At 43.2% G+C, this 22,598-nt stretch overlaps 1 protein-coding gene across 8 annotated transcripts in view; it reads right to left on the reverse strand.

Moving 5' to 3' along the window:
* DYNC2H1 (dynein cytoplasmic 2 heavy chain 1) overlaps positions 1–22,598 on the reverse strand; it is a 326,677-nt gene that overhangs the window by 267,053 nt on the left and 37,026 nt on the right. For all 8 annotated transcript variants that reach the window (XR_015058641.1, XM_085883078.1, XM_085883083.1 and 5 more), the window contains exons 16-26: positions 17,692–17,790; positions 17,370–17,509; positions 16,688–16,922; positions 13,826–13,953; positions 12,899–13,014; positions 12,203–12,330; positions 4,941–5,090; positions 4,645–4,847; positions 4,335–4,490; positions 1,358–1,469; positions 1,057–1,227 (exon numbers count right to left, since the gene is read on the reverse strand). Coding sequence is in view for 7 of the 8 variants with exons in the window: in XM_085883078.1 (XP_085739204.1) it covers positions 1,057–1,227; positions 1,358–1,469; positions 4,335–4,490; positions 4,645–4,847; positions 4,941–5,090; positions 12,203–12,330; positions 12,899–13,014; positions 13,826–13,953; positions 16,688–16,922; positions 17,370–17,509; positions 17,692–17,790 (1,638 nt within the window). In the remaining variant the exon portion in view is untranslated. The remainder of the gene's footprint in view (positions 1–1,056; positions 1,228–1,357; positions 1,470–4,334; positions 4,491–4,644; positions 4,848–4,940; positions 5,091–12,202; positions 12,331–12,898; positions 13,015–13,825; positions 13,954–16,687; positions 16,923–17,369; positions 17,510–17,691; positions 17,791–22,598) is intronic.

Genomic DNA, 22,598 nt, shown 5'->3' on the forward strand with positions numbered 1-22,598 from the left:
ACCCACTTGACAAGAAGGAAGGGACTATCTGAACGAACATTAATGAAATAACTGACTGGGGACCACTGTATATTGGCTGCTATTGGTGTTGGAGGGATGTGGTTTCCAGAACCACAACACTAATTTTTATATATATATATATATACATATATATATATATATACATATATATATATATATATATATACATATATATATATATATATATATATACACACGAGCCCTCCGCTGATTGGTGTGGACTGTGTACAATGGGGATCGCCGGAGTGGTCGTCACACTCCACATGTTTCTATTTTCCCACTGATCACATCACGTGCCTTCTGGTTGAATTGTTTGCATTCGTAGGAAGAATTGTCTGGGTGGCAGATGGATGGTTGTTCTGTGTGAATTATGCGGTTTTTTCCACGTGAGACACAATCCACGGCGATGCTCACCATAACAGTCAGGAGGTGCGTCTGATGTATCAAGGATGAATGTGGTCATCACTGGTTCGATATTTATTGGTATACCATCCTGATGAGGGCAAATAAGTCCGAAATCCGGATCGGTGGTTCTGTTTGATGTTAAACTGATGATGACCATATAATCTTTGTCTCTGAGAGTCACCGGACCAAAGCCTGTTGTGTTGGAGGCGATGCTTTGGTGTGTACTGTGTCCAATGGGGTTCGGCAGAGTGCTCGTCACACTCCACATATATATATATATATATATATATATATATATATATATATATATATATATATATATATATATACATATATATATATATACACATATATACATATACATATACATATATGTATACAGTATATGGTTTTTTGGGGTTTTTTTTTTTTTTACAGTTGTTACATCGCCTTCGGGGCAGAAGGGCCATTTCTGGTGTTGTCACACTTAACTGCAACTGGACCTTCTTGCAAATAATTTTAAGCCAGAAATGCTGGATTTGTCAAAAACAAAATATTCCTTGTTTATTTCCATTAAATTCAAAAATAACAGGAAATAAATTGTTTCTGCATTACATTATCTGTGTAACAAGGATCTGTCTTGGTACCCACCTTTAGTTCAGCAGTCCGAGATACAACAGTGTCTGCAACATTCAAGATGTCCTTGAAGGTGAGATGCTCTAGCGCTGTGCCACGTGGAAGGCCAAGGAGACGGAACAGATCCAGCCAATGGTCTGTTGAAAGATGTTCTCCACGAACAAACTTTAGTGTTGGCACCAGCAGCTGCAGTTTATTTTTAATGAAATTAGCAATTTGATGTGACCATGAGATGTAGCAAAAGAACAATGAGGAAGTGCACCACAAGAAAGATTAGAGTGATAACATGTGAAAGCAGTGACAAATAACCACACACCCGAAGGTTGTCCACTTTTGTCTGCAGAGTGACTGTCATTCTGCTTGGCTCCAACCTGTGCAGATCATCATGCCACTGAAGCAGGAAGTCTTCAAACACATGAGTTTTACTCCTGTGAAATATGTAATCAAACACATCTCTCAAAACCAAATACTTCAAAGATGAAGAGAAACAATGCCAAATGACTTGGTGAAAGTAATGGAGTTTAAAATGCTCCATAAAATTCCTGATTTATATTTCCAATCATACTTTGAGTTTGACCCTTTCGTTTTCTTCTCATGACATCCACTTAGGATGTTGAAGGTGCTCAGATCATCAGGCTATTCGAGGGAAGCACAGGATGAGATGCAGTTTTCATGAAGAAGCAGCACAGTTCAAAAACATGTGTTGGGGAAATAGACCATTTGGATCATGTTTAAATGGAGATTAACTTAATTGGTAGTTCTCCACATTGTAGTCATCCTTGTATATAATTTGAAATTACGATTGTGGTCGTAAAATTCCAAATATTTACAAAGTGATGTTGCAAAAGGTCAGAAAACCAAAAACCAAAATACATGGAAATAATTACTGGCTCCACACTCAAAACGACAACAAAAAAAAACAAAACAGCAGGAACTCTACAGGAAAATAACCATCCCAGGGTAAAAGAGCAATGCAGAACACAAGTTCAAAAGTCTTGAAATATAATTTTGCACTTCATATACATAAAACAATAGTGTCTGCCGTTTGGTGACAATATATGAATTGGTGAGAGATGATAGGAAACTCAGACAAAGGCATAATTAGCAATGTCTTAAAATTCTGTTTACAGCATCTAAATATACTTACATCTCCTCCTTTTATTCTGTCGGCCAAGTCAAAAGGAGACTTTTGTCAAAGGTCATTTGTCAAAGGTCGCCATGCCAGATGACATCACGGCATGCTGGTGGGTGGTGCTTTAAGCCCAACAATAACAGGATTGTTGGTGTCTTTCTGTAGCCTTGCAATCTTATTAAATCCTATACCATCCCATCACCCATCCTAAATGGGTATATCAGCTCATCGTGAATTTCACTTAAAGTAGTCTTAAAATATGAAATTGGCATGTACTCTTCCACAGCATACATTTTCTAAGTCTCTGTTTCTATTCTTGTCATGAGTGATTGAGATAAGACCAAAAAATTATTCGATGCCAAACAAAAATGTCAATAACAATTAGGATGTTGAACTTCAGTGTCACTCAGTCACTCAAACACCTCAGTCTCACTATGAGCCATGATATTTCTTTGGCAAACTACATTTCAAAGTTGGCCTCTAAAGCTCGTCACCAACGGGGCATCTCAGTTGTAAAAAGTCTTTCCTTGGCACACCTGAACTCCTATCCACCTCCAAGGCCTTCATCCACAGCTTGTTGTAATACTGCTCCCCCCTCTGGGGTGTCTCCCCTGCCTCACATCTTGCTTGACAAGACTTTCAATATCATTGGAATATCCCACAATTAAGCTGAGTCCATGTGCCTATCATTTTCCCACCGCAGATAGGTCGGTCGGTGGTCTGTCCGTCTTCCACCGCCTCTTTTCTGCCATTTCTGTGCTTTGTTACCCCCACCCCGTCCCCAGGTTTCTGCAGGGTATCTGCAGTCAACCATCAACCGCATTCTGGTGAAACTCCCAAAATCCAGAATAATTACTGCTCACCACCACTCATTTGTTCCTCTTTTTTCCCCACCTGTGGAACCAACTTTCACATTCTCTTCAATCCCATTCTTCCCTCCAGGTCTTCAAAACAGCAGTACACCACCATCTCAAATCGTCTCCTGTCTAAAACCATGATCTTCTCCACCCCGGCTGAACACCCCCCCCTCCCCGCCCTCACCCCCAGCCCCTGCACCCCACACCTCCAAGTCCATCTCCTTCCATATTTCCAGTTTTTGCTTCCTCAGAGTTTGCCTCTGAATCCATCTTTGTTGTGGGAAATTTTCTAATCAAACATACAACTTAAAGAAAACACAGCAACTTGTGGTTTGTGATACAGTTCTGTATTTGCAAGAAACAGTATTTACAAATGAATGATGAACACAATAGATCAATTAAAATACCTTTAGTTCCCTTGGGTTTTGTTATTGTGCAAGTATAAGTTCATAAACCACAAACAAGGTGGTTCATTGATACAGCAACTTACCAAATTAAAGTGCTAGTTTACAATGTACTCATATTTGCTTAGATTTCATTAAAGGTACAGGGTGGCCTGAAAGTCACTTTACTCCTCCACAGTAAAGCATTTGTCCTTAAACTCTTTTAATACATAGGTTTTATTGTGCAATACTTTCAATAAGTAATCAGTCATTGTGTCTGTATACACTCCATCATACACCATTACTGGGGTGGGGTAAAGAAACTTCCAGGCCACCCTGTAAAAAAACACTTTACGAAACATAAGTATGGATTTCCTATTCTGGACCCCCCCACCCTCACCCTCCACCCTCCAAATCTCCACCAACAGACACAAAACTCTTTCATCTTGCTCATAGTTGCACATTATTCTTGACTTTTCTCCACTCCTTCACTTTCCACCTCCCTCTCCCCCTCCTCCTGATCGTACACTTCGTCCACATATGGTAGCATTTTGAATACTTCCCCCCCCCCCTCATTCTCATTATCTGCTTGTCTATTTTTTTTTTCTTTTCAAGATTGAGGCCCATAGAAGAACAAGCTTGCTTTGCATGTTTTGTCCCTATCTGCTTGTCTGGCCCTCGTTCATCAATCCCTCATTTGCATGATTTCCTCTGCCATACTGTTCGTATACAAGATCTCAGCCTCCATCGGTCAGGCCTTCCATGAGTCTGGAGCTTTATATTAAAAGCATGATTAGGAATGCTTGGTTTCCTCTCATGACTAAAAATGTCCACTCATGACTAAAAAAAAAAACGTTACTTTCAACAACTGCTGATGTCCCATCCTTGAATGATTTACAATGAAGGAAAAATAGTTCAAACCTGAATGAGATCCAATCTTGAGTTGCCATTTCATCTATGCCATGGTGGAAATCCTCATAAAGTTTCCAGGTCTGTGCACAGACTTCCAGTTCATGTGCTAAATCCTCGACAAAATCTGAAGATGGTCTTTCCAAATGGAAATGGTCACAATCAGCACTGAAACACACAGATGAGTACATTCGTCATTTCCGACACTGAAACTCAGACGTTCCGATTCTGAATATTGACTCTCATTTTACATAATGCATCTAAAAACATCATCGTCAACACTGAGCATTTTCACTGGTACGACTTTGTTTTGGGTGCTTACCACAACCGTTCTCTTTCAGCCTGCAGCACCTGGAAATCTGTCTGATGTCCTCGTACCATTTCCAATGCTCCATGGGTTTCAGGACCCTCAATTTCCAACAGTGCATCTCCTGGGCGAAACTGTCTCCAATGGGATACAAAGCGCTCCAGATCAGCTTGCCAAGTCGCCAGCCGCGTCACTACTCCACTCTTCAGTGTGGATATCTGCAAGGTGAGCACGAACATTGTATGGGATGGAAGTCCAAAAAACAAAAGGACCTGCTAATTTGCTGCATTGTCTCCATGTATCCAACTCACCTGCTCTTGAACAATTCTCTGATGTGCTTCCATGAGATCATGCAGCTCTTCCCAGCGCTTTCTTAGATCAGCAAGAGCAGCTACACCGGTGCCTCCCACAGATCTTAGCAACTTATTCTTACTCTCTGCATCATTGATTACAGGCATAAACTGTAAAGAGACCAACAGCTAGATATCATCATCAGTATCTTGACCCTCATATATTTAATTAAATTAAAGATGCTCCTTATTATACATTAGTTGGAGAAGGAATTTTTTAAAAAGCAAACCAAAAAAGCATGCAAATTATGAAATAGAAGCCATGAAATCCTTAGTCCCACCATGATGATGCGAGGAGCCAACTAGTACCGTGCTCTCAGACACAATCCATAGAACAGAAAATGGCAGAAAAATCACATATTTTGACCACATATTGGGTAGTTTACCTTGAGAATGTAACATTCCTCAAAGGTGGTAAATAAAGCAATAAGGTTTAACATCACATTTCCATGGATTATATGCAACAAACTAGCAAGGTGAAAAAGAACTTTCAATAACCAATCAAAATTAATTTGTTATATGAACCTGTATCGATGGTGTTATAATACTGAATGGCCCATTCGCTGGTTCCCGACCACAATGAATGTGTAATATGCTGACACAAATGTACACTTGTACATCACAGGCAGAAACTAGAACGGTATTTGGTAGAGTGCATACCTCCGCCAGACTGAAGAGTTTACGTTTTATATCCCACTGATAGGCCAGATCTGCATCCGGACCTTAACCAAAATCTAATCGGCTTGTTCTTGTCACTTAACCAAGTCATCCACCAAGTTTTGTCCAAATCCATCCATAACTTTTAGTGATATTTATTTTGGATACTTAGTCAAGGGTGGAAGAGCTAGTACTATTACACTGAACAGATCAGGACACAACAGAACAAAAAGAAGAGCAGAGAGAAGGGGGAAACACCAAGAGCAGAGTTGAAGGCCAAGTTCGAGGCAGACTTGCCACAACTGTTCTCTTTAAGCCTGCAGCTCCTGGACAAACGATGGGTGTGAGGAGGAAATGGGGGCAGGAGAGAATGCATAGGTTGGACAATATGGATACAGAAGGAAACACAGGAGGGAAAACTGGCAATTTGGGAGGAGGAGGGATTGGGGTGAGGTCAACAAGGGGAGAAAATATCATGGTTTTGGATTGGAGACAACCCGAGATGGTGGTGCAAAGCTGTCTTGAAGACCTGGAGGGAAGAATGAGATTGAAGAGAATGTGTAAGTTGGTTTTACAGGTGGGAAAAAAAGAGGAACAAATGAGTGAAATTGAGCAGTGATCCTGGATTATGGTAGTTTCACCGGACGGGGGTTGATGGTGGACCACGTAAGCCCTACAGAAATCTTGGGGGGGACAAAGCACAGAAAGAGCAGAGGGTCCAAGACCAGAAAGGAGGTGGTAGAAGACAGACCACCGACCTGTCTGCAATGGCGAAGTTATTGGCTCATAGACTCAGCTTCATTGCGGGAGATTCCAATAATCTTGACAGCCTTGATTTATATGGCGTCAAGCTCAGCAAAATGTGAGCCAAGGATGCCAGCCCAGAGGGGAGAGCAATACTCCATCAAGCTGTGGATATTGTGCTATAAATCGTTTTTGGCCCTATCTCTCAGTGGTGAAGAACACTTAAAAATTCGAGTTTCACCAAAACAGATCAATTTGTCCTCGTCACACACTAAACCGGTCCACCAAGTTTAATCCAAACATGTCCATAACTTTTTGAGATATCCTGCTCACAGACAGACAAACGAACAAACAAAAAGGGGTGAATACATAACCTCCATTCACCTTCGGTGTCAGAGGCAATTGTGGAAGGGGATGCTACCTTCCATTACAAAAGCAAATTTGCCACTATAAGTCAAACTGTGCATACGTATACAAGGTATACAAAATGCTCGCTTTCTGTAAAATCAGGTTATTTTGGAGGTGAACATGTACGTTAATTTGTGTGCAACCCTTTTAATTATGGAGGGCATTAAAGTACATGTCAACACATCACATTGCAGAGTAAAAGGGATAAATACCTCTTGGTACTTTCATGAAATTTTACATCGTTCTTTCAGCATTTTTTTTTTCAAAACAAATACTGTGACGTTATAAAGACATACAGCCATGAATGACAGTTCCAATTCTCCATTAAGCTTAGTGATACCACAGATTTTAAAGTGATAATGAGTATATAATACTTGGCATTATTTCAGCATTCAGTTCCACAGATTTTTTTTTCCTCATTAGAATTGCGTGACCTTGCATTATCATTGCAGAGCCATTATGGGTTAAGTACATAAGGGGTAAACAACGGGTTATGCCAAATGTGAGCCCATTGAGGAATAGCACAGGGATATTGGTTAAGTGAAATGGAAAACTTATTAAATTGGTATTTTGCTTCATTTCAACATTTATACAAGCAGTCTGTGGAATTACCAGTAACTGAGAGAATCTAATGTGGTGAGGAAGGCTTTTCGGAGGAGTTTCAAGTAGGAGTGGAGAGGGTGATGGAACAGCTAGGAAAGCAAAAACAAGATATGCATTCAAGAGTATTGAAGGAGTTGGTGGAGCAGGTAAATGAGATGTTCACAAATATTTTCAATAGCTCATTGGAGTCAGGACAGGTACCAGAGGATCGGAGAGAAGAAAATGTAACACTTATTTAAGAAATGATCCAGAGAAAAATTGGGGAAATATGGACCTACTAGTTTGACTTCAGTTGTGGGGAAGATGTTGGAGTCGTTAATTTGGGATTAGATGGGGAGGCATGAAAAATAAATCAACTTAATTAAAGGTCGTCAGCACGGATATATTAAAGGAAGGTCATGTTCAACGAATTTATTGAAGTTCTACGAAACAATTTCTGATTGGATGGATGATGGAAGTGCAGTGGATGTTGTATTATATCTAGACTTTCAGAAAACATTTGATAAGGTTCCACATAGAAGACTGTTGGCTCGGGTTCAGGCATATGGAGCAGTTGGTAGAGTAGCTAAATGGATTGGAGATACAAAGTAAGGACTGAGTGTGAATGGAAGGATGTTGGGCTGAGAGGATGCAAATCGTGCAGTTCCTCAGGGATCAGTGCGAGAACCATGATTATTCATAATTTACATCAAAGATTTGGATAGTGGGGTTAAGAGTAGGCTTTCCAAATTTGCAGATGAGACCAAGCTTGAAGGTAACGTAAATAACAGAGAGGGATGATGAGATTCAGGAAAGTGTTTGAGATATTTGCATAAATTGGGAAAAGATTGGCAGACATACTTTAACATTGGGAAATGTAAAGTTCTTGGGAGGAGTAATCTATATATTAATACTGAAGGACCAATTTTGTGCTCCTAGTAGTCGCGTCACGTTTTTCTCGGTACTGTGAACTGGACTGAAAGAAACTTTGTCCTGAAAGAGTGCATCGCACATCGTGCCAATAGTCAAACTTCAACTCTGAAGCAGAATAAACACTTTTCGTTTTACATTCGTTTACATGGCGACGTGTGACGTCACCGCTGAGTGGCGTCAGGACGTCATGACATCATCGGTCATTCGCTGACGTCATTACATCTGTCATCGACAGACCGTCACTGCTGAGGGGTGTAATTCCACTCCTCGAAAATAGCGTCTGCAATGCAAAACCCTCTTCTGCACATGCTGACTACCTCAGAATGTGAATTTGACACAAAAAAATGTCACAAGAAACATTGTATCTTCTATATATTAATACTGAAGGACCACTTTTGTGCTCCTCCTAGCGGTCGCATCACGTTTTTCTCGGTACTGTGACCTGGACTGAAAGAAACTTCGTACCAGTAAGAGTGCATCGCACATCGTGCCAATAGTCAACTTTCAACTCTAAAGCAGAATAAACACATTTCGTTGAGACGGGGGCGAGGAGTGAAGAGATGGGGGGCAAGGTAAGCAAATTTTTGGGCGGGGGTAAGCAAATTGAAAGTGGGAAATGGGGTGGGGGATGAGTGGGCGGGGGCTGGGGTGAATTAAGCAGGGTTGAATGTGAGGGGGTGGACAGGGGGCGGGGGCCCGGGGGCAAGTGGGGCGGGGAATCAAGAGAACAGTGTGGGTGTGCGGGGAGTGAAGAGGCGGAGGTGGGGCCGGGGTAATTAAATTTTTGGGCAGGGGTAAGCAAATAGAAGGCGGGGGGGATGGGGCAGGGGCGGGGGATAAGTCGGGGGGGGCAAGCACGCCCTGTCCAGTCCATGTCCCTCGAGTATAGGTGAGCTGGTGAGGGTGGTTGAATGAACGGAATCCGTCTGGTGACGGGGTTTCGGCTTGTAATAATGAATATAGGGACTGTATAATGCATGGAGTAGTATTGGAGCATGTGTCACAGGAGAAGGATCTCGGGTTGGTAATGCATACGTTGATACGTCTCGGGTTAATACATACGTCTCGGGTTGATCTCGGGCTGGTAAGCAGACAGCACAGTGCCAGACAGCCATAGGTAAAGCTCGTAAGGATTTTGGTTGTATTCACAGGGGGATAAATTATATAAATCAAAGGAAGTATTGTAAACATCGTTCAGGAATTTAGTGAGGCCTCATCTAGATAGATGTTCAGTTTTGTTCACCACATCTGAGGAAGGACATTGCTACCATAGAGAGTTTAGCCAGAGCGACTATATCAATTCCAACCGAGCTAGAATAAGCTATAAGGAGCGCCTGAAAGAGACAGGACTTTATACATTAGAATTTAATGAGGCCTTCCATGTGTAACCTTATACATTAGAAAGGGTATCGAAGGAATAAGTGCGGAAGAGTTTTTCAGCAGAATGAACAGTGACAGGACCAGGAGACATAGCCTGAGAGTAAAGAAGAGGAGAGTTAAGACAGTAGTAAGGCAGAGGTCTTTCACATAGAGAGTAGTTAATGCATGAAATGTCTCCCTGGAAAGGTAGTGGCAGCAGAAACAGTGGATAAGTTTAAATTAGAATTAGATAGGTATCTAGAAGCAATGGGGATCGAGGAGGGGAGGGGGTACCTGGTTAGTGGCAGGAATCAGTGTTTGGATACCGGTGTTGTGATTGCAGTGTCCATGAGGGGGTCTCGTCAAAAGGTGACTGTGCTGTTGGTGTATAGTCATTCCTCACCGAACAACCATCTTAATCCTCCCCCCCCCACCCCCCAAATTGTTTTTTAAACAATTCTAAACATTGTTATGATTATGGGGGTAGATGTAAGGATTTAATAGGGAAGTTTGCATTGTACAGTGTAGCATGGTCCATGGACGAGTAGAAGCATCTCAATGGAATTAAGTTAGGGAATCTGTGAGCTTAAGTGCTACGTATCAGCACACGAGGGGTGGTGCGGTGTTAATTAGCTTAGGGAGTAAAAATAAGTCCCCCAGTACGTGATTTCCCTCTGCTTTTTATATTCCAAGCAAAGCCATAAAGCTGGAAACACATCTTTGAAACGACAACAAACAGGAGAAGCCCCGCCTTCCTGGGTTTGGGGGCGAGCAGGCAACGCCCCGGGGGAAGAGGATAGAGAGGGTGATGAAGGAGGAAGGTTGGCTGGCACAGAGCGAGGAAGTTCCTACAGGACAAAACATGAGGAAAGGGAGTGATCAAAGGCGCAGGAGAGGCAGGCGCATCTTGCACGTGTGGAGTGTGGAAGGCGCCCATCTGGTTCAGCAGAACACGCAAACGAGGTCAGTGTGAGGACCGCATGAGGCAAGTGGCACCTTTTAAGAAAGAGGAAGGCTGGGACAATTGGAGCCTTCATGTGGAAAGTTGCGAAAGAAGCGTCACTGTGCACGCATGTGCTCTGTGACAAGTGATGGCGCCATTTTGCCTGTGTGTTCTCGCTCTGGTGGAAGCGTTCCCCATTCCGAGTTGGACGAGGACCAGCCCTGGGCCAGGCTGGGGGGGGGGTTCTTTTCATTTTTCCACCCTTTGTCTGTGTTTGCGTCTGTGTGCGAGGCCTCGACCATAGGATTTGTTTATTATCTTGCCAAAACGAAGTTTTTGCAAGATATGTTAGTTAGCTTGTATGTTTTTTTTTATTTTTTTTTGTCTGTAATCACGTATAAAAAATTCTGCAGAACACAGTTATCATTGGAAATTTTTGTAACTTCACATATCAGAGGCCTATGGAGGTCCCTTTCAGCACATAAAATTTTGAAGGTCAAGGTCAAAGGTCAAGGTCATTTTGTCGCAAATCAGGGGAGTCGACGAAACCCTTCTTTTTTCAGTAATTTTGATCGGATCGTCTTCAAACTTCATGGGAATATAGTTCATGGTCTGGCACTCAGCTGATTAATTTTTGGTGGAGATTAGCCTTGACCTTCATGGTTAGCGCCTTAGGTGAAACATATTTGACCCCAAGGTCAAATTTTCAAGTTTTAGGAACCATATCGTGTAGTACCTCAAATTGAACACCTCAATGAGTGCTTTCTAGATATGTCAAGCTTGAGACATTACGACGTCATTTGGTGACGTTAAGAGGCAAACACATATCTTTCATGGTTACTCTGTAGAACGATTCTCATCAGAATCTCTCGTCGGCAGATATTCCTCAAGGAGTCCCTCCTGGTGGATAGCAGCTCTGTTCACCTCAGTGTGACCTTAAAGAAGTCACACGTGGTCACCTTTTGGCAAGATACGGGTCACCCTGCGGGTGACATTGGTTTATTTTTTTATTGCTATTATTTCCTTTACATTATTGTCTTTGGAAATATTTGTGCATTAAATGTGATTATTTTGAAGAAACTATTCGTGTAATTGAAGTGGGTTCCTGCATAAATCCCTTTGAGCTGCCCTGGTGCCGCACCCTATGCTGTGTTCCTCCCCGTGCTCCTCTCGGTACTCCTCCTGGGTGGGTCGCCTCTCCGCCATTACGCTCATTAACACGCGTGCATTACTCGAGAGTCATTACTCCTGAGTTCCCTTCAAGGGAAAAGCTTTGCCATCCATCCAGGTAGGGTTTTAACTCAGACCCTAGACAAGACAATGTATAACATCCTGGTGAAGTCTGTGTTCTCATCCATACTCCAAATTCCAACAACAACCCCCATCTCACCCCCCCTCTTTCCAAGTGAATTTAAATCATTAAACTGACAGATCATATCCATATTGTGTTGATGTCATGCAGGTATGATGGGCCAATGGTCACCTCTTGCAGAAAAGTTCCCTGTGTATCCTTGTGAGTATCCCACAACAATTTATTTAGGTCAAACCATGTCTATAGCATTATGGTAGTATTTGTCATGGGAAGTGAAGTGATTACCTGCGGGAAACTTTTCACCAACTCAGTGTGCCGTTCATGTGCATCTCCCACTTCTTCCACAGACTGTGGCCGTCTGCTCAACATTTCCGTCGCTTCCATGATAAAGCTATCAACCTCAGTGATGTGGGCTGCAGAACATGGATGGCTCTTCAAACATGAGAATCAGCAACATCATAAATATTCATATCTATCCCCAAATTGAAAAAGCACCACACACACACACACACACACACACACACACACACACACACACACACACACACACACACACACACACACACACACACACACACACACAACTGATAGAGTAACTGCCAATGTTTTGGCACATCATGACATTAGCCCAGGAGGATGATTGGCCAGAGTACAACTATGATTCCAGCCACCCTCAGTCGAGTCGAACACAGGCTTTTCCAGCTGGATCATGAAAGACTTTGCCCAAAAACGTTTCCTGGCCAACCTCACAAGGTGAAAATGATTTGGCCATTGACGTAGTAATAAATAAGTGAGTAATGTCATGACACAAAAGTCAGAGGCTAAAGGGCCACAACGGTCATTTCTGTGCTTAGCTTGCATACTGATTATATAATCTCGAAATGAGAACCGAGTCATTTCCTGAAATTATATCAGGTTGTGTCTGCGTGCAAGAACACTTATTTGAGACATTTGATGGTGTGCATTGATTGTAGGTGGCACCTTGTACAGCACGGCGCAGCGATTCAAGGAGCGTCTCAAAGAGTCGTTGCAGATGATCGTCAATAACTGCCTTTACTGGGCTGCAGTTCACCGACACACAATCAACGTGCAGTTGGCTGCGTGTGAAGATTGGGGTGCGACAACAGGGCATGAAGGACATTGGGATACACAGCCACACAGGTCATAAAAAGAAGGAGCATGTTACATAACCATTATCCTTGTAATTTTTTTTAAATAGTCAAAACAACAACGGTTATTGTCCTTGGAAAGCGTTGCAACAAGTCAAAAAAGTAATAGTTTGAGATATTCATTGGAATAGCAGGTTACAAAAAGCTGAATAACTCAGTAGCAAGGAAATGCAGTACAAAGAAACTGCAGCATCATATCCTGTGGCCAATCCTGGCCCTGCCAAATCAAACTTTAGCACACACATCGAATGCAGGGGTGTGTTCAGTTACCAAGTTTCTTGCAGAGTGCTTGGAAGTGGCTAAAGCACTCAAGCAAGCACTCCATTGAAAATTGTTGCAAAGGAGCGGCTGGCTTGACAAGCGCTAGATAGCTGCTTAGTATCTGAACACACACCTGGTATTATTAATTTATACAGCTTAATCAAACGAGAAATTAGTCCACTGTAATATCACACAATGGGCTATTCCATTTGAATCAATTGTGGAACCTTCAAGGTCCACAAAGTACATGCAGGTGAGACAGCCAGCTTTGCATCTTCATCCAAAGGATAGCATGCTCTGAGATGTAGCAGCCACATGTTGCAAGGAAATCCAACATTATTGCAGATTAAACCCAGACTAGATAGATGATCAAGACGTAATAAACCGAGCTGTCCTGGCATACCCGATCTCCCCTGATATTGACACACTTTCCTTTGAGGAACCTTTAACTAACCTGTATAAGTGATTTAGTACAAACCTCGGAAGCTTTTCAGCACCTTTGCCACGAGCCTTAAGGGTACGGAAGTTGAGTTCCCAGTCAGCAGTCGTATGTAGGTGCTGCGTAATTAACTGCTCCATGTCAACCTGACCCCAGACCACCCATTCCTGAATTAAAGATAAAAGCAGAACAGTAATGTTGAATTTTACACAAAAATGCAGAAGACAAAAAATAGCAAACGAGTTAAAATAAATTATTGATCTCAATACAAAATTACCTCTCATTTGGTTTGCTGGAATTCCGACAAAGCATCTCTGGATATATAGAAAACTAATGAGCTTTGATTTGGATATTCGATCCATGCCATGGCTCTCATTTGTTTAGGGCATGGTACATAATAAACAAAAGAGTTCATAGATGACATTACCCAAAGCAGTCTTGAGAAACAAGCACATGGGCGGGGTCTAAGAGCGGCAAATATGATTCGCCGTGATGACATAAAATGCCGTAATATTATGTCCAAGTACTGCTAAAGGGGAAGTTTTTGAAAGTTCCAAGAAGGCCATTTGTGTTTTACAGTGTTTAAGTGTATAATTTGATTGAAATAAAATAAGTTTCAAAGGAAGTTTATCACCGTTGAAGCATCATATTTATTTTCAACACCTTATTTAGCACGCTAAATTAGTTATTTGTGCCAATTGTTTGTGTTCTCATGGGATCCTTAAAATAGTAACATTCCTGTTTGGAATGATTTTCAATTTTGATTGACTGCCAGACAGGCAGATTGAGCTTAAAAAATTTCTCATTCCACTCTGTGCATAAGCAATCGGGCTAAATTCAGAGCCAAAATACTGTAAAACGACAGGTTCGTTTTTGGATTCATGTTCCAATTAGTGTTCTAAATAAAACAGTCAATTTAAATAAGTTGTTCCTCAATCATAAACAAACGGTTGTAGACAGACAGATAAACAAAGTGAACAAATTGTTTAGTGCCCCTTTTCACTTCACGCATGTGAGTTAATAACAAAGTCTGCTGCAATGAGGAGCATTCAAAAAATTCCCTGAATGATTCTAACTTGATTGTATTTTTCAATATAGTGTCTCTTAACTTCAATGTACTTGATCCATTTGTCCTTCAAACTGTCTGTCAGCAATACAGAAGTTTTCAGATTGCTCCTTTAGGCACAACTTTGTTTCTTAAGCAAGTTAATCCCTCATTGTAAGTCAATCAGCAGCCATGCAGATGGTATTTCAAATGTCATATCAGAGAAGTCATTGGAACAGGCTGTATGGGAGAGAGCGATGATGTGTAAGGGAGGAAATGGGTGTGGGGGGTGCACGATCTAACTGCTTGAGGCCACAGATACTTATGGTGGGTAGCCTGTGCAACATGGACTTTGTGCACAGAAGAGTTGGCGTGAAAAAGCACACATTTGGTCAACATCACTTGGCGTGTATTCTTAATGGCCGAATGCAATTTTGCACGAGTCTGGTGGAATATTTTCCTGTGATTGCACTTCTGTGAAGCATATTGTCAATCAGCAGGATTGCCTTGGCATCCTGGAAAATCAAGGCCATCATATTGCTCACTGAGGGTTGTGTATGAATTTGCTTGTATGGTGGGTGCTCACTTGTGCTTCCAAGCAATAAGTTCAGCTGGATCTGCATTGAACAGTTCAAGGAGTTTGCGACATGATGTTTCTGCCCATCATGAGTACTGTGGTTTTGGGGGACCAATCTTGCTGAGACCTTGGACATAAACAAGTGTTTATGGATGTTGGTGAAATTGCTTCATTGAGAAATTCCAAATTATACGGACATTTTGACAACGTTAATGTAGTGATCCTTCATGATCAATATCTCGACCTGGGCAATTTTATGAGTTGGTTGCATTTGCTGGCCATCCTGATCCAGTGTCATCTTTAACAGGGTCATATCCATCCTTAAAGTCACCTGTCCGTTTGGTTAATGCAGAATATGAGTAAATACCTTCACCATACATGCACAACAAATGCTCATTGATTTATTTGGAGGCAACTTTGCATTAAAAAGAAAAATTGAGGATCCATTCATGAATTATTGGAATATCCTTACATGTATGATGCAGAAAACTTAAGAATTATACTCTGAAACCTACAATGTCAGATTCATGAAAAACTAGGGTACCAACAAATGCCCTGTTCCAAGAACGCTTGTAACACACATCGTATATACAATCTCTTCCCTATTTTGATGTACTTTGTGACACGATTATGTCAGTGAATAAAGGTTAAGAGGTCTGACTTTAAAACGTGAGGAAGTTGTGAGAGGGAGAACTTAGTGAAGCGGGTAAGATGAAACAATATCGCTGGAAGTTGAACAGCCATTTCTGCAGATATGTTGCTCAATCATAACCAGATTTCACCTCTTTCAAATCCAATTTTTCTTCAAAAATCCTCGCTCTATCCACCTGCATCTTTCCTAACTTCCCCAACTACTATCCTGCTAGGTTCTTACCGTTTCTTACCCCCCTCCATTTCCTCCACTCACTTGAGGAATGTCTCAAAGTTTGGCAAATGTGTCAGACTTAGTTCCAGTTGAAGGCCACTCTGTGGTGAAAAACAAGGACCTCTGGGAATTTATTCTGAGACATAATCGCGTTTGGTTATGCTCCTGTAGTTTTCACAATTCACAATCTCCAAACATTTTGAACATTAAGTGTCCCAATTGCACAGTTTCATCTCCCAATCCTCATTAAATTTTCATGCTTAAATCGCACAGTGATGGCAATTGAATCAATTACATTGTACTTTTAGATGTGACTTCAGCAAAAGTGGTACCACAACACTTTTGTGTCACCATTCCCTCACAATTTGGTACAGAGCGTCAACGACATGCTTCTTAAGCAGTGTGCAGACACACCTGGAACTGTTCAGCTGCCAGCTCAAGTCGTGAGAACAGATTTTCAGCTTGGCTGTACACTGTCAAAAAGCGATCTGCATTGCGTTCCATCATGGGTGAAAATATGTGCTGTGCCTCAGTCAGCTCATCACTGACTCCACGAAAAGTTGTTGGCAAATTCAGAAATCGCCGTAGTTCCCTGTAGTACCATGTGCGAAGCTCCTCGAGTGGTGGGCGGAATTGCAGCACACCTTGCCTGCAGAAAAATGTGACACAAACTGTTTTATTCTGCATCCTCATCTGAAATGAGGCTTCTCAAGTCTACTGTCATCAGTGACTCTTCATGCAAGAGAGTGAGAGCTAGTTGAAAAATGGAAAATTGTAGTCACAGTATATTACAGAGTAGTGTTTATCTTCTAACCCTAATTTGTTGATCTAGTTGATCCCTAACCATTAAAAAAATCGTTTCACTTGTGAATAAGATTTACAAGAGTCCGTTGTACTGGATAAACCCCTTGCCAATGGTAGATCTGGGTAAGAGCTGCTGAGTACTTGGCTGTAAGACTGAGTTTTAGATCATTAATAAAAGTTGGCAAATACAGCAATCATTAAGAGGTCGCATATATTGAGGTCCTGGGTGCTCAAAGTGTAGCTCTCGAGATAAGATTATAATTGCTCGTTTCCAGCTCGATGAACACCGTACGAGAAGGTGAGGTCGACAGTGCGTTGCTGCAGGTGCTGGGTGAGTCCCTCCAATCCCCATCGGTATTGAACTTCCAGTGCTTTGTACAGCTGCTCATTCCAGTGGTGCTGCCACGGGCCCAAATCTTCAGGTCGCACACCCTGTTACCATGTATGGAGGCAAATTCAGGTTAAAGTACAAATAACGATTATAGTGTGCAATTTAAGGAAAAGGATACATATCAGTTTTGGATGGAAATCATGTGGCTCAAAGGGAAATGAAGATTCAAAATTACAAAAGCAGTATGGTATGCACCTATATCGTCGTAGGTAAAGATGTTTACCTGTGCCACAAGCATTGCCATTATCTGTCGCAGGCCCTGCAGCTTATCCTTCCATTTCTGTTGATTCTTCAGAAGGTCGACACTCATTAAACCTACAACCTGCTCACCACATTAGTAAAGAAAACATTGCAATACAAATACAATACTCCAACTTGTCAGACAAACTCAGACGTGAGAACTTGTTAGTTGTGACTCAAACAATGCGACTTTTTGAGTTCAATGTAGTTGTCATTTATGAAGGTCTTGCAAGGTTTTGAAATGTGTTAAAAACTAGGAAATCTTTCCTATTGACATTTATCCATTTGATCCACACACCTCAAAGATTTTACTTCCATTTTGAAAAGAAAGTTGTGACCACTTTTAAAATTGAGATCATTTCTATTCACTTCATTATTTATTGCAATCAACTACTTTGAGCGAATAGAGCCACACTTCTCTTGGCTGTCAATAGCAGTACTGCACTCAGTACAGCAGTCTTTCTTTCTTTTTCTGTAGGCTTGTATGTTGCAGCATATTCATCAGGAGAATAGCCCCTAATGAAGGCAGTGAGCTGCATATGCCAGCTCATGTGTGAACCATTGATACAGTGTTGTCAACTTTTGTTGGAAAGCTATGTCAACAATATTAAATTGGGGCAAGCCTCAAACCCCGGATCCGCAACAAATTTTGAGGGTCGTCCGGATCACCAAATATGTTGTGGATTCAGGATTCAAGGTTTGCCATGAGGGGAAGCAATTGGGTCCCTCCTAAATGCCCATTGCTAAGGCCACCGGGCACAGATAACTCCGTGCACCGGCAGGTTGCTAAGGCCCTAAGTCACATTTGCCACGGCGGCCGTGGGGTCTACAAAATCTACGGACACTAGCAATTATAGGGTGGCCGCAGTATTTCCACGGTCACACAATGTAGCAGTCACATATGTTTTTATTTTTCGGGGAGCCACTCGGCGTATTTATAAATTGTGGAGACTGAAAACGTGGGGGTGCCGTACGGTCTATGATTTGACGTCGCACGGTGACCTTAAGGGGCCCTGCGGTGGCCATAGAATTTTCAAGGCAGATGCAAGGTGTCTGCAAGGCGACCGCAGGGGGACCGCAGAGGGGCCCTAAGGTGAACGTGTGGCCAGACGGACGGTAACGAGTGGGTTTTTTTTATTTTTTTACCAGTTTTTTTGTTTCGGCTTGTCGAATTGCTGCAGCGAACGTAGAAATGAAAAAAGTTATAACTCCACGCTATAATTCCACTGCAACCCCTACAGCCTGTAAAATATAGCCAAATGGCGTAGGGCCACCCTGAGGCCATCGCAGAAACTCTGCGGCCGCCGCACGTTTCTGTCAATTCAGAGGGCATACGGCCGCCATATCCTCACCGTAGAGCAAATGTGACTTAGGCCTCAGCAACCATGAACGCCGATTGGCACAGCCAATCCAGCAGAGTTATACTACTTCACGTGATACCTTACCTGTGGACGGCCGGCTAATTGGGGGTCAGTGCCCTTAGTGCACATTCAGATTACTGCCGAGCATTACAGTGAGAGTACGCTGGCTGACAAACAAATTATTGGGGGTAGAAAGTCCCGTCCAACCTTTCCTGTGCACTGCATCGGACCAATAAAGGAAAAGACAACTGAGACAAATTGTAAATAGCAACAAACAATTATTTATTACAAACACACAAGCAAGCAATCATTCAAAAGCAAGTATTTATAAGCAAGAAAGCAAAAAGGCAGATAAGGGCAGATTTTACCACAACACGTACTCTTCTTCAATCTCACATAAACACAAGACTTGGCAATCATTCACTCAAGGGCAAAGAATAAAACAAGAACTTGAAAATAAAATAAAAGTAATGAATGGAGAAAAGGAAAGCAGTCTTTTCTTCTCTCCCTCACCTCACATAAATATACACGAGAATGCAGAGGAAAAGGGATGTGGAAAATGGACAGTGGTGATGTGAAGCGATGGCGACACGCAGCCATGTCCCTGAGGTGCGTGGACCCAGAAGGCGAGTCCTCTCTGGCGTCCCAGATATGCGAGCTAGTTGTGCAACTCACCGTTCTCTGCCTCAGATCTTTCCTCCTCAGACCCCCGTCGATGAGGTGCCACCGTTCACCCTCCTCGTCCTTCGTGGCTTCCAGGATTGAGAGGGCAGGATGACACTTGTGGAAGTATTCTTTTTCCACAGAAGCTCGACACAAATTGCTTGTGAAACTTTCCTTTGTTTCCCCTCAAACGTTTTTGTTCCTTTCCTCACGAGCCTTCTCAGTCTGTCAGTCTTCTGCTCAGGTGAAATTGTCTTGTTCGCTTCTCGTTTCTGCTTCCTTCAGAATTCCTAGTCTGCCTTTTGCCGATTCCCTTTCTGCTTTCTGAGCCGTCTGCTCTGGAGCGCTCTTTGTCCCAGCTCGTGCGAGCTTGTCACGAGTCCTTCTCTTGCCTTCTGCTTCTTCTTTACATCAGCTTTCTTTCCCTCTTCCCACAAGCATTCTCCCCCTCCCATTTATCCGCAGCCAATGGGAGCGGGTGCATGACGTCACTTGTCGAAATTGCCACACCATTCTGAGGGAAGTTTCAACAAGCCCCCGCCCCACCATTTGCGCGTGCAAAGCCGCAACGAGAGCCCCAGCCCCCTCCTTCGCACAGAAAAAGCCCAGTCGCACTGTTGTGCATTGAACCACCCCCGTGAGAAGCGCCGTGCCTCACAGGCCAGGTGGAACACCAAGCGCCACGAACAAGCATGCGAGAGCACCTGATGGGTTACGAAGCAATGCGTGGATGGAGGAAACACTGAAAGGAACCATGCACGACCGAGGGATGACCAAACGGCCACGGGATTGAAGGTAGGACCGATGAAAGGATGTTTGATGGAGGAGAGATTATTGATTGACCATGGAAACGGGACAACGGGATATTGGAGGTATGATTGAAAGTAACAGAGGGATTGAACAGAATGATGGTGTGATGGAATAGAGATTAAAAGTAACAGAAGGGGAGGGGGGAAGACATTACATGGGACAAACATAGCTCTGCCAACGCATGGCCCCCAAATAGTGCTTTGAGAAGGGACCAAGTACTACCTATACGACAAATGAAATAACTGATCTAAGGGTCACCTTCATGTTCATGTCTGCTCTCCCCCTTGAGTGACTATGCATATATATATATATATATATATATATATATATATATATATATATATATATATATATATATATATATATATATATATATATATATATATATATATATATATATATATATATATATATATAGTGTTGCAGTTGTGGAAATTCGCAAACCACCATTCAGGTCCCGTAGGTGAGATATCTCTGTAAGTACATGTGTAGTTAGCCTCAAACCCGTTGTTTAGAGGGAATAAATGTGTTTCATTCGGGCTGCGACGCTTTGAGATAGCCGTTTTTCTGTTCTATCTTTATTTTGAACCAACCACGCTCCAACCATCACACAACAACAACAACAACAACAACGCCAACAGCCACGATCTTTACCTTCACAACTCACTCAGGCTAACATCGCATCACCGCCATTCCAAACGGCACCATGGCCATAAACCACCACCATAAACCCTCCACCACCTTCACCTCACTCCTTCTGCAGCCATTCCTGCACCACCTGTGAGCACCGAGCGTCGGGCTGTCCTGGGCTCGTACAAGATACACGCCGAGCCACGAGTGCAAAATGCGGCCTTTCAGAGGAGAATTCGGATCAGGAATGCTACACGCCCACTTCTGATCCGTCCAATCAGCAAGTGCGGGGCGGTTTGGCCCCGCCTCCAGGCGCGTCTGTGTGGAATCGAGATATGCAAATTCTAGGATCAGGGGAGATTCACGCCCCTTTTTCTCCGTCCAATGGGCGAGCGTGACTCCGCCCCCGAGCTCATCCGGATCCGGAAATTTGCGTATGGGTTCTCCTGCCGGCCTATAAAGCGCCGAGCGCAAGGCGAATCTGGGCAGAGTCGGTTTGGAAGAGCGGAGTGGAGTCGGAAGGCGAGGGCCTCCCGGTGGTTTTCGGCAGTCGGCTGAGGAGAATTGGGGGAAGAGTCTGAGGAGCTCGGGTCCGACGAGGTCGCGGTGGAATTGCTCGTCACGGGACCCAAGCAAGCCAGCTTTTCTCTTTCCCCAGAGCATCAACAATTCCCCCCCCCTTTTTCCCCCGCGCTGAGATAGTGCGAAAAGGGGGCCCCGTTCCCACCCCACTCCAAGCGGTGCCAACGAAACCCGCGAAGGAGCACGAAGACGGGGCACCGCCGCGCCGCCACATTTGCGGCTCATCACGAAGACGCGGGTAGGACCCACCCGGTCTCGCGGACCTGACCGCTCCTTCAGGTCCGCAACAAATATTGGCCCACAGGCCCCGTCTGCCCCCTTGTCTTTGAGGGTGGCCTTTTCTTTTGCTTTTGAGTAAATGTGTGTAGGCGCCGTCTGTGAAGTAAAACTGTTTAAGTGCTGCCATGTACTCGCGTGGTCGGTAGTATCTCTGCGTCATTGTTTCTTTTGTAGCATTTGATATATGTGCATTCTGTTGGGCTGTATATCCGTGCTCTCCGTGTGCCGCGGAATAAATGTGCATCATGTTGAACTGTTTTCCCGTTTCGCTTCGTCTTTTCTTTAATTGAATCTCCATCTTGCTTCACGTAAAGGGTTGGTAGTGGGCTTAATACGCCCGATAATTAATCGGAACCGTCGAGGCCGACGATAACACCGCTCGGTTATCCCGATAGTACGGAACGCATCGCTTAAGCGGCCCGTGTCCGGAGTCGACCTGTGGCGAGGTGCGATCGCCCAGTCTACCCTCCGCATGGGTACTTAGGTAGGTCGAGTTTGGCGAACAACCCTATCCCATGCGGATGGCCGATTGGCACGATCGTGGTGAGGCCAAAAGGCCCACCCG

This window comes from Eptatretus burgeri, chromosome 5, assembly GCF_056783735.1.
Source record: "Eptatretus burgeri isolate ZD-2024b chromosome 5, Ebu_testis_v1, whole genome shotgun sequence".
Classification (NCBI taxonomy): Eukaryota; Metazoa; Chordata; class Myxini; order Myxiniformes; family Myxinidae; genus Eptatretus; species Eptatretus burgeri.